The following is a 12764-nucleotide window of genomic DNA, read 5'->3' on the forward strand; positions in this document are numbered from 1 at the left end:
ATTCATTCATATATATATATATCGTTTTTGTCGCCGAGGGTCTCTCGTTGCAGTTGAGTGCCCCCGACTACGGCAAAAGAAACACATTAAAAGCATATCAAGTGGAATCATCGGTGTGTTCTCAGCGATTGTCAGTTGCAGGTTGCTAGTTGGAAGTTGCAAGTTGCAGGTTGCTTCTTGCAAGTTTATAGTTGCTACTTGCAGCGGAAACTAGCGTCCAAAAGAAAGGCAAAAGAAACTGTTGACTTTGACCAACAATCTTGACGAAAGCCAAAAACAATCAAAGCACTTCGTCTTGAAGAGCTCGCCTAGACAATGGGATCTTTAGATGGGACCGAAATCAAAGCCAGCAACTGTCAACAAATGTTTTTTGGGCTTGGCCCACGCGGTTTTGCCACATTTGATTGCCATTGTCTCGCGGTGATTTGTTTCCATTACCTCGCAATGTCTGCGTGCCACAGTATTTTGGGGTATATTGGTTTTAGTCAGTCAGTTTGTAACACTTCGCGAATGTCTATGGGGATAATAATAAAAGATTAGGCTTTCCTCTGAAGAAAATGAATTGTAAGTTACATGAAACTCATAACTGGAAGATATGCGACTTTCGAGGTACTTTGGAGTGCGCACATGCAGTTCGAATTACATTCGGATTGTAAGCCCCTCGACCTCTCGACACATATCGTGTCGCCCGGTGCTGATGCCACGCCTTGTGCTTCGCATGTTGCAAAAGCAGCAGCCGTGTAAGAAATGAAACAGAAATAAGAGCACATGCCGTCCGTGCAATTAGTTTAATGTTAGTGGCCGCACCTAGGCCTCGCCCGCCTCGAGATCTCAAGATCCCAACTCTCGATCCCCAAGCCCCAACTCCCAACTCCTAACACTCATATCCCAACTCCCATTTCAACTCGAAGTGCCGACGATCCCATTCGACTGGGCGATTGGAAGGGGCTAACTACTGTATCTGTATCTGGTTGTAAGTGAGTCATGGCGATCGAGATTTATCGAGCCGATAATTGAACAGCAACGCCCGAAGACAGTTACACAATGGCAGGCTATTATCAGATGCAAATGGGTGTGAAGACGATCAAGTACCAAAACATCACAATTTATGCCTAATCTGGGAGGTTGATCCAGCCAAAACGGACTGTTTATTTTATATTTCGTTAAAGTAAACTACGATACGATTAAAAGTATATTACAGTATCGTTCGTGAGCTATTTATACGAATGCGAATTAAGCTATCTTGGGGAATCTGCAAACGAGTTACCGATAAGTGGGAAAGTTTCAACTTGTTCATCCCCCATCTAGATACATATAAGGAATAACAAGAGCTGGTCCCTGTGGTCCCTGTCTCGTCTGACATCCCATTTCTTGTTGCAATCGGACTAATTGCTGTACGAACTCGGGTTTTGCATAATTCCCTCGGCATAACCCCATTTTCGAGGAGGGGCCACTGCCGGGGCAATCATTAATATACAGATTTATGTTTATTAGGAGCTGCTCACTAAATTTATGCAACTGGGTGGCGCCCTCAGTTCCCCGAAGAGAACCACTCTACTTTGGCCCAGCCAACCCAACAATTGGCCATGTGAAAAGTTCGCCTTGACTGAGAACTGAAACGGAGACAGTGAACCCACTCAGTGGAAGACTGAAGACCAAAGACCGAAGACCAAAGAGTGGGTGCACTGGTGGCGCCCACATCGTTGACCTGACTCACAACCACACTCCACACACTCCACACTCTCCAACCAAACCTTGCGGCCAATTAACACAATTTCGGTGATGATGATGTTGAAGGTTGTCACATATTAACTGGAGGCCATTGATGAATTAGTGGCGATAAATTAAGGCATCGCTCAATTGTAACCCGAATTCGAGTAACTATTATCTACTAATATATAAACACATATTGCATATAAGCTGTGAAGTGCTTACCTGTACGGCGCAGTTGAGAAAGCAGTTGTTCTGCCCGGGTCCATTGAGTAGTCCCTTGGAGGAGGGCTCCAGCGTGGGCGAGGTCAAGCTATTGGGTGCTCTCAGCAACTCCAGAATGCGATTCCGCTCCGATCCGTTCTGGATTGAGCCCACGGCATATGGCTTGGGCGGCTGGCCGTAAAGGCTGTTTGTGGGCGTGGCAGGTGTGGCAGCTGCGCCACTGGCCAACCGATAAAGTGTGCCCGGCGTGGTCATACTGCGTCCACTTCTGGCTGACATCCAAAAACTGAGCTGCAAATGAAAACAAGAGGGAGAAAGAGCTTAGAGACATGTGTCACTCATCTACGAACGGATCCCTCATGACAGCTTGGGATTGACCCAATACCAAGGTGTCCAACATGTCCAAACATCACGGATTGTCAGTGAGGAAACCAAGACTACGGATTTCAAATTTGAGATTTGAGATCTGTGATTCGAGATTCGAGATTCAAGACTCGAGATCCAAGATGATGTGGGTTGGCCCTGACGTGTCGCCAGCAATTAGTCGCAGCTGTGAAATTTCCTTCATGCGAAGCAAAAGCGTGATCACGAAGGTGGAATTTGAGTACTTCACACGGAAACACCAGCCGAGTTGGGAGGTCACTGGATTTGTAACTTAAGAAATACTCCTAGTTTTTCCATTACATTCAAACTATTTTGTTGTGTACAGCAATATTTACTGATAATTCAGTGGAGATTGCTCTCCAAATTCGACTGCTGCTGGACATTTTGTCATTAATTAATACAAAGCGGACCTGATGGATTATTGATTGCTTGTTCCAGAGAAGTGCGTTCATAAATATTGATGAAGTGAAATCGGTGCCGTTTGGAATCCTTAAAAACCAAGACGATTGCCCAAACCGGAATCAATACACCCCGCATAGTTCCTCTTTTCTTCAGCCGAAAGAGTTCTGCGAGTGAAAGTCTAGAAAACCAGCATAGTATATTCCTTTGAGAGACATCATATATAGCATACATATCGTGCCGTGAGTATTTGTGTCACTTGGCGGAAATGGCCAACTGAGATTATGCAACCGTTAATTGCAGGCCAGCCGTCGTCATTCGCAATTCATTCATCAAATTGCACGACGCGGCCGAGACACTTTTTTATCTTTTATGCTTCCATTTCGTTTAGTTCGCACACATTTTCTGCTTCGCAATGCGCACAGAAATAGTTGAGCAACCCAGATGGCAAAGAAACTTTCTCAAAAATATATTTTTCAACAAAAAAAACTCTCCTCAAGGTTCCACCGAGATTTGAACTCGGATCGCAGGATTCAGAGTCCTGAGTGCTAACCATTACACCATGGAACCCACATGACGACCACTGAGCAGAAACATGCTTATCAATTTCTTCTTCGCGTTTTCAAGAGCTATTTTTAGCTGCCAGCAGCGGTTGTGTAAAATAAAAATGCTGAATCTGTATAATTCTAGACTTAGCTGGAATTTTGATTAAATATTTCAACTCGGTTTTAATATATACATATGCATATTCTTACCGGAATATATTAGATTATGTGAGCTGCACCTGGTTGAACCCATTAAAAAATCTTTGCTAAGCTTATTTTGCTTTTAATATAAAGTATGTAATTCCAATTTCCAATTCTGATCACAAGTCAGTTTGATAAATATGTTTTTTGGAAAAGCCGAACATTTAAATATTAAATTCCAATCCATTGCCCTCAATTCCGGGAATGAATGTTTTGGGTGAAACCTGAGAGCTGTGAGTGCATGAAAATCGAGCCCAGAAATCAAAAGATTCCCCGATTCCGAATTTCCAATGCTCAATTTGGGTTTTATGCGCCGAACGTTGCTAATTGATAAATGCTGCCACAGGGCAGCAGCTAACCTTTCCCGATCCGCTGCACCCTAATTAGCATAATCTTCCCGAGCTGCAGTTGCACCTGCCACCAAAACCGTTTTGCATATTAATCGAGTTGGTTGGAAAATCCAAAAAAAAAGAAGAAGCAACGTAGACAGGGGAAAGGGGGAAGGGGAGCAGGCAGCGGCATTTCAATTGCTCTTGCGTGAAATGCAACAATTTGTGGCAGCAACAACGGCCAATCAACATTCGACATCGTCTCGCTGTCAATTCAATTTGAGGATCTATTATTGGGCCATGCAACATGAAAAGTGCAGATAAACTTTATAATTTTCCACTGCTCCTTTTGTTTTGAGATAATTAAGAAATTCTTGATAAATTACAAGTGAAGCAGACGAAAGGAAAGGCAATGCAGCAGCAGCTCACGCAATTGTTAATTGTTAACTGTTTTATGAGTTTTCTTTGGTTTATTACTACAAATTTTGCAAAAAGATGAAGTATTTAACAGTAAATGTATATAATATTGCATGTATAAGTAATAAACAAAACGAATTTTATGCGGAAACAGATCAAAAACGCTTTTCATACAAGGGCTTAAGCTTTTGGTATACAAAACACACTTTTAGGCCCATGTACATATATATGTATTTCTTTCATTTGGTTGGTCACGCACTCGAATTTTCGCGACAATTACGCAGACCTCGGACTAATGGGTTCGGGCCACTCATTATGTTGTTGTCTACCGTCTTGGCCCGAGTCTAACCCATGTCTTAGCCCATGCTGGCGCCACCAGATCGGTCCATTAGTCATAAGTGGGCACTGGCCAGAGGATAGGCATACTCAGTAAACGGTGGATAGTGGATAGTGAATAGTGGATAGTGGAAGTGGACTGACCTCGCCGGAAAAACGTGACATAATGCAAATCACACCGGGGCAGATAATCGCCCAAGTGGTGTGCTGGCCACTATAAAATTGAAATCTGAATGAATTGGTTCAAATAAAAATAGGCTTGGTTAAAGCTGCGCTGGCAGTTCAAAGTATGTTTTCCCACTGGGTTTTTTCAAATCAAATTCTCTGGTTTAACCAAATACTAATATACTTTTCTATACTTTTTAAGATGTTTTGGTTCAAGTTCGTTAAGAAAAAGTTAAGGGAAATTAATAAACTAAAAGTGGAATCATGGTTTCTTTCCATTCCTTTTTTAATCATTTGCTCAAATTGTGAAGAGTCATCGGAAATGGATCACTATAATTCGTGGACTACCAGAGAGACGGTTTCAATTGGTATTGGGGGAACTTTCTTCTTTCTGCCACAGATTCTTGTGGTTCCACCAGACCCTGCACCTGCACCTCCCCCGGATCTTTCCCCGGAGTAACCACCGCCAGTCTGCTTGACTGACAATTACAATAGCTCAATCAAGTAGACAGCAGTCACCTGGCTGGCAAGGCACATGGTTCCGAGACCGGGCCTCATCTCCATGCTGCCTCCATTGCCTCCATTGCCTCCGCTGGCTCGATGATTGGGAGCAATTGCTCTAGAAACTATGCCAAGAATGTTGAGCACCTGTTGGCATAATTTCCACAGCAGGCGAGCAGTGGCTTGTCTCCGACCCTGAGAAATCAATGCAGTTTCTTCTCGTCGCCTGCCTTTGTTTATCGACTCCACTCGACTTTAGTTCACTTTGCTCAACATCACTGCGAATGAAACGGCCGAACGTGCCGGAGCCGGGAGCTCAAAGCAGGCATCTCTTTCATGGCAAACCATATATCTTGGGGCTTCAATTGACCAGCTGTTAACTAACAAAGAAATAACCAAAGAAAAAGAGAAAAAGTGGGAGCTAAATGTGCCCACGTGTTGTTGCTGCCTTCTCCCCGTTTGAATTTGACATCCGAGCCGCCAAACATTTCGTTATTTCGTTTCGGAACTTGCGCCCACACAATAGTAGCCCTTGAGCTAACGCGTTTATCTAGTGGAACACCACCCACACAACGCCCATGCACCTGCCGCACTGAGAACTTCTGTTAAACATTACGCGCAACTTTTTGGATAAAAAAAGTTCTACACTTATTCGGCCATTAATTAATAGTGTATATTATTTCCTGTGTATGGGCTCCACTGAATCAAAATGCAGCAACATTTGGCGAGTTTAATCGAAATTCAACGGTCTGAATCGAAGTCTTTTGAAGCTGGCACGAGTTTGGAGCGCTGCCAACAAATTCCGGATTATGTGGCGAATTCCAGTTGCAAACTCAGGTGCACACATTAATTTGGCATTCCCAATTGACGCGCATCGAATCGGAGATCGAATTGCGGCCTGGATGATAAACTATGTGGTTCTGTGTAATATAATAGTTTCTACACTTATTTGAAAACAACATATAAAAAGTTATACCATCAAGTTATCCGCGTTTACTACTCATTAACATTGAAGAAGCACAAGCACCTTGTCTACTATACATCATTATCGTTTCTTTAGAATACTGCTTTGAAGACCAAATCAACATACCCACGCATACCCTCTCGGCTGGCTGGCTACTGCCCAGAAAATAAGGGCTTCTTTGTGCGGAAAATTTCAGTGCGAAAGCGCTACAACATAAATGCTCGATCTGGACAAGGATCGGGATTGGGATCGGGATTGGGTGAAAAGGGGCGGTGGGCAGTGGGCAGTGAACTATACTGTCCGTTGGCGACCGCGAAATCGAGAACTGCCAAGACAATGGCTGATTGTGACTGACAGCATAATTTATAGTTTTGCGATTTGAACTGCGTCGCAGCCGGGCATTTGACTTTCATGCCGACAAAGAGTTGCCGAGAGCCGCGAGATCCATCTCCATGGAGATCTGCAGCTGCAGGCCTAGGCTTTCAGCATTTCCATCTATGGTATGTGTCCACTGTGGCGTGAGGAGCCAATCAAATGGAAACGTAGCGAATCGGAACTTTGTGTGTGGCACAACCGCAGCTGTCAGTTATGACAGCGGTCATCTCGGATCTCGGATCTTGGATCTTGGATCTTGAATCTTGGATCTCGCGTCATGAATCTCCATCTCCATCTTCATCGCCATACTCATCATCATTACGATCATCAGGGAGGTATGCAAATTGGCCATTGCGGAGGCCTATCAGATGTAGGACTCATTAGCGAATCGGTTTGGCACTGGCCATTAGCAACACCTTCGACCAGTTAATTATGGCACCGGCCATAAATCCAAGCTGGATACTCCTAACAAGATCCATCCGGCGATACGGAATACATCTATTGATAGACACGGATCGATGTTTTTGGATAGTGGGTGTGTTATGCAAATGCCACGCATAATAAACCCAGTATATACGACGAAATAACAACCGACTTACATACACACAGACACGGTACGTTGTCTTTTAAACGTATTTTGTGGCTTTTTGCCACGTGCGGTTCTCCGGCGTTCTCGCTCTCCATCTCGCTGTAGACGGTTTTATTTTATGGAAATTAACATTTTTTAATGGGTTTCTTTTTTCGGGCCGGGCCGGGCCCGACAGACACAGGCACACATTAACTGATTGTCGGAGGAGAGTCGTGTCATGCTGCATGTGAGATTTCTTTTGCGTACGCATACAAGTGCGTCGTTGGTTTCCTCGATCACGTCAAAAAAAAAAAAAAACCAAAAATGCTACAAGCTGCGTGTTGCTTTTGGGAAAAAGTCCATCGCCCATCCATCGATCCCAACAAGTTTAGGCCACCCGATCGCACTTAACGTTGGCCCACTGGTTTGGTTTTGGGGTGAAAGCGGTCGCGTGTGTAGTGGAAATCGCCACTCCTCATAAAGGAGTTATACGCATTGTAGGTCTCTTGCTAAGCGGCGCCATCTGACGGAAATTCTGCCAACCGAGTCCCGGAATGATCACAAGGATAATGATCGCTTTCACATGGAACACACAGCTCAAGGCGCTTCGAATGGGAAAACATTAGACAATTTATATGCGATGCGATGCAAAGCGATGGGAAAAGGCAACTACAAGCCACTTGAGCTGAACGCATTTTCCGGAAAATGCATCTCAAGTGGCGCTGAACAAGTGCAGCGATCGCATTACAGAAGGACTCAATAGCCAGAAATTAAAAACATTAAAAACCAGTACCGGCTATCTCAATCACTCAATCGCCAATTTAAACTCGATCAACAGAAAAGCCAAATATGAAAACAGCAAGGAAACCAACCGGGTCTCCTGTCCACTCGCCAGTTGAGATGTTGTTGAAATTTAAATGCCGCCAGCGAAAAAGCCCCCCAAAAAAGGCACAACACGCAACTTGGAGCGCAGATCGAACATAATTACGAGCGGGGTGCGGAGAAGGCCCCAAAAACGGAATAGTCGGGAATTCTCGGCGCGTCTTGAGTTGGGTTCGTCCCCCTTGTTCGGCCACTTCACTCTAATTCCGATTCCGATTCCGAATCGGAATACGACGCCTACTAGATGACAAATGGTCGATGGCAACGCCATCCGCAGATGGATGGATAGATAGAAACCGTGCTGCGGCACCATAATATGGCAATTCCATGGGAGATCCAAATGGCAGATGGCAGACAATGCTTTGCGACGGAACCGTGGAGCCGAAGAGCCACGGAGCCACGGAGCAGGTTCAATGACAGCCCCGTTCCGCGATAACCATCATCATCGCATCACACAGCCCGTCACTGTGATAATTCATTAAAATTTTGTCGTTTCGCCGTCTCCTCTTTGCATCCACGAAATAAGTAGTGTCTTGAGAGATACATCTAAGAAATACCAATCATCGGACGGGAAGCTTTCCCAGTTTTGAAGTAGATTATATTGCGATTTTGTTTAACAATAACATAATGGAACCCCCAATTTGAATGTGGAACCTGGCTTTACCTTTTGTGGTCTTAGTTATTGTCGTTGTATTTATTTAGTTATTAAATTATTTTGTTTCTGCCGCCTAAAATCAGAACCCCGCTCCAACAGCAACGTCGGGCAAAGTTCCCATGCCACCAAAAGAGATCTTAGACATCTTAAGCAAATCTGGCGAGCAAGTGAACTCTGCGAACTCTGCGAACTCCGAACCTGATTCTCGTCATTAGAGGAAAGAGGAACGCCACTAGGGGCCAGCCAGCTCGCAAGTTCCTAAGTACATGCTGTGCGTACTTACTTAGTAATGCCAGCAGATCGGAGTGTCGGCACATAGATACACACAATAGTGCACTATAGTACATGTACCTCCCACACACGCAGCCACCCACCCATACATACACTCTTATAAATCGCTATGCCTATGCCCTATGCACATGTGCAGCAGCAATCAAAGATCTGTTTATTGTTTACAATGGCCGGCAGAAACATCAACGTCGCGTCCCTTCTCCCGAATATCCAGATCGTATTTAGCTGGCCAAGCACGTGCCCTGCCCCTAGATCTCCATCACCCTTTAGCCCTTTAACCCCCCGAAATCAATGAAATTCAGCATCCAAGAGTTCCCTAAAAGTGCTGATTTGGTTTATTTTTGGCTGGCCTGGCATTCGATCGCTCTATCATTGAATTGAACTTGTGTGCAGCAAAAATTGATGAGCAGTTTATAACTTTACAAGAATCTATTCAATATGAAGCAGTTGTCGGTATAAACTTTGTTAGTTCTTGGCTAGATATTTTTAGGTAGAAGATACTTTGCAGTGTACTTCCAAAAGGGTGAATGATGTGGGGAGTCTTGTTGCACTTTATAATGCTTTGGTATGTTTGTTTGTGTTTTATAGACCGTTTATAGGGCAGGAATGCAGATCATTTTTGAGAGTTTTCAGAACTCCCTTTTTTCATCTTTACAAATGCTGCACATAAAGCTTCTGTCCCTTCTAAAGTGGACCATTATTCCTCAAAATTTGCAATTATTGGAATACAGAAATTCTTTGTGCTTCGGTCACAACTCCAATGGATCGTCATTGGGTCAACCGTCTCGACTTCAACTCGTTTGAGTCTCATGCAATTTGCTTTGAGCAATTGCTAAATTGACATTTGTTTGTGTGTGCATACACATGTGACTTACTTGTTGCTCCAATTCAAAATAGCTTATGGCAAATTCTTGCTATTTGCCCTAGGAAATGTTCTCTACTCGCACAATCCACAGACATTTGCATGAATTTTCTATCAGTAGAAAGTTTATAAGTCTGATAAGAAAGTTGAATATAAAAACAGAGCACAGTTCAAAAATTAAGACAAATTGATTTTAAGAAATTTGGGACGCGTAGTTGCTTGAAAAGTTATTTCTGGATATCCCACAGTCAAAGCTTCGACTATATAAATTTTACTCAATTTTTGTTCTTTTTGTTGCCATGAGAAGTTGGCAAGCAACCTACGATGATCGCTGTTGGTTTTTAATTACACGGCAGCTCGCAGACTGCGCCTCTTAACCCCCCAGAGCCCACAAGCCCACGAAACTACGGGTTTGGCGACCACCGCGGCAATTAACAATCTTTTGGCGGCGACAACACTTAACGGGACAACATTTTGCAAATTCGAACGAACGCATCGATTACCTGAACGGAGCTACGCACCTGTCGGCGTTGCGGCGAGGCAGGTGAAAATCGAACAAATTCAGAAAATATCACAGGCGGCAGCTACGCAAATTTTACGCAATTGGGGACAGGAAAAAAATGCAAAGTGGGTAACTGCGTTGGCCGGTTTGCCCAGCACTCGTTCAGTACGAAACTTTTTCAGCAAACATTCCCAAACTTTAATAACTGAAGCAAAACCTTTACCATCAATCAGTAACTCTTGAAACATGGAAATAAAACAAAAAATGCGAGCATCACGTATACCCCAACTACTTGTCTCCGAATGAAATGACAGCCAAAGAAGCCGGAGCAACAAAACATTGTAAAAAGCGTTTGCCAAAAATGTGAAACCAGAACAGGCCAAAATGAAAAAGAGCCCGGCAAAATTGGCGGAGAGAATCGCTGTGTACAGACCTTCAGAAGCCATGAATCTGTTTTCGGTTTTTGTGCATCTGAAGGCTTTCATGAGAGATCTTTGGTATCGGTGTCAATACTTGAACCGACTTCCAAATGCGAAATGAAGTCCAACCAATGTAACTTATTTGATTCTACAATTGTTCCCATACTCAAACTTTAAGGCCCATTGGAAAAGCGAGTTCACATCGGCATTTGGAAACTCAAGTAAAATTTGTTTCACCTTTGACGGGAAACTGGGAAACCCTGATCACCCGTCCAACGACGCCTCTCCAGAAGTCATTTTCTTTCCTTTGGGGTTTCCCTGTTTCCCTGTTTCACTGGCAAACCGTAGAAAATCACTTCCCAGGCGGATCAGCGATTGAGTGAATGATTGATGGATGCCCAGCGCACATTATCTCGAATCTCACACATCAACTACCCCCCGTCCCCCCAAAACCTAATCAGATTAGCTGGATGTCATAACCCGGCATGGTTATGGGTAGTTGGAATAGGTATAAGTATAGGTATAGGTTTTCACTTACCAGGCTACACCTGTGGCTAATATGATGATGACGATCGTGGCGATGAAGGGCGGAGGCTGCGGCGATGCAACAATTGCGGTTGCATGTTGACCGGAAGTTTTCGGCTGGCCGCAAGGCAGGATATGGATATCGCTGGATATCGGTGGATGTCGGTGGATGTCGGGTCTTGAGTTTATTGTGTATATTCCCTTGCCGAAAGAGAGCCAAAAAAAGAGAGTGCGAGAGGGCTTTGCCCCGAGTGTTGGCCACTTTTCACACGCTTTCACTTGAACAAAAACTCAAAAAACTCAGCAAACACAAAAACACAAAAACAAACTCAACTCGGCCACTATTTGTTTTTCATCTTCATCTTCATTATTCAGGTTTGCAATCGCGGTTTAGTTTTTTGACAAAACAGGCAAAAGCCATCCAGCAACTAGTGGCTTGGCCTCGCAAAGACAAACAAACTGGCAAAGACACACGTGCACGTCAACAAAAACACAACTGTGTGGCAACTGCGCAAACGCAAATGCAAATTCAAATGCAAAGACACTGACAGCAAACGCAAACAAAGTCAGGGCAGCCGCTATAAATCGCAACGCACCGCCAGCGAACCGGCACGTCCGTTCGCTTCCGAGAGTAAAAAACGACTGATTGAAAATGGAATGGTGGAGATCCGCGATGGTGGAGAAACGCGATATTGGAGAGACACAATGGTGGAGAAACGCGATGATGGAGAGACGCCGTGGTGGAGAAACGCGATGAGAATTTAGTCAAGTCTTCCACCCGCGGAGAGATCATGCGTTCACTTAGCCAAGACTCGAACCCACTCAGAGAGCCTTTTTACTGCTGATGGTGAATGCTCAAAAAATAATTCTCAAGCTCTTTTTCGGCGGGGAAAGGAAATATATTGCACACAAAGGGTTCGAAACGTTTGTACCCACCACTGGCTTTGCTTTTTTTTCCCATTGAACTTGTTATCCGAAATAAATGTTTTTCAAATGTCTTTAATAAAAAAAAGGTATATTTTGCCATAATGAATAAAACCAGTTAGGTGCCATTAGTTCTACGGACTTAGGTAGGGGAAACCATAAACACTTTCCCCACCTCATAGGATTAGTACTACTTCGTCTGCTCTATTACTCCAGTTTTTGTTAACATACATATAAGTGGAGAGGAGATCATTCAGCCTGGTAGTATTTACGGATATTCGGCTACATGTAAAAACACTTAACTAAATTCGAAGAGGAGCAAGAGCTAAGTATGTAACCTCTGCAGTGTATGTATTCTTGAGCAGATATACGAATAAGTACTTAGGGCTAGAAAGCTACTTATGGGCTAAGTATTCAACTAAAGTATAGACAAAAAAATAAGGGTTAGGGGTGTTATTGGTACACTGAAGACTAGACTATACATAGGGTCTAAATGGTAAACGGTAAGTATGGTTGTTTGATTTAGGTGGTTACATGTAAGTGTTGTTCAAGTGTGACTAGTATTTGTTTAGAGTTGGCTTATGA

The 12764-nt window shown here is 43.8% G+C and overlaps 1 protein-coding gene and 1 non-coding gene across 2 annotated transcripts in view; both read right to left on the reverse strand.

Moving 5' to 3' along the window:
- Positions 1-11386, reverse strand: part of LOC122623925 (homeobox protein prospero) — a 46995-nt gene extending 35609 nt beyond the window's left edge. Inside the window, exons 1-2 of the mRNA XM_043803307.1 lie at positions 11269-11386; positions 1936-2226 (exon numbers count right to left, since the gene is read on the reverse strand). Of these exons, the coding sequence (XP_043659242.1) occupies positions 1936-2214 (279 nt within the window). The 5' untranslated portion in view covers positions 2215-2226; positions 11269-11386. The remainder of the gene's footprint in view (positions 1-1935; positions 2227-11268) is intronic.
- Positions 3217-3288, reverse strand: Trnaq-cug. Its single transcript has one exon. It is a non-coding gene; the product is annotated as a tRNA-Gln (tRNA).
- Positions 11387-12764: the final 1378 nt, after the last annotated feature.

The sequence above is a fragment of the Drosophila teissieri genome, chromosome X (assembly GCF_016746235.2).
Source record: "Drosophila teissieri strain GT53w chromosome X, Prin_Dtei_1.1, whole genome shotgun sequence".
Taxonomy (NCBI): Eukaryota; Metazoa; Arthropoda; class Insecta; order Diptera; family Drosophilidae; genus Drosophila; species Drosophila teissieri.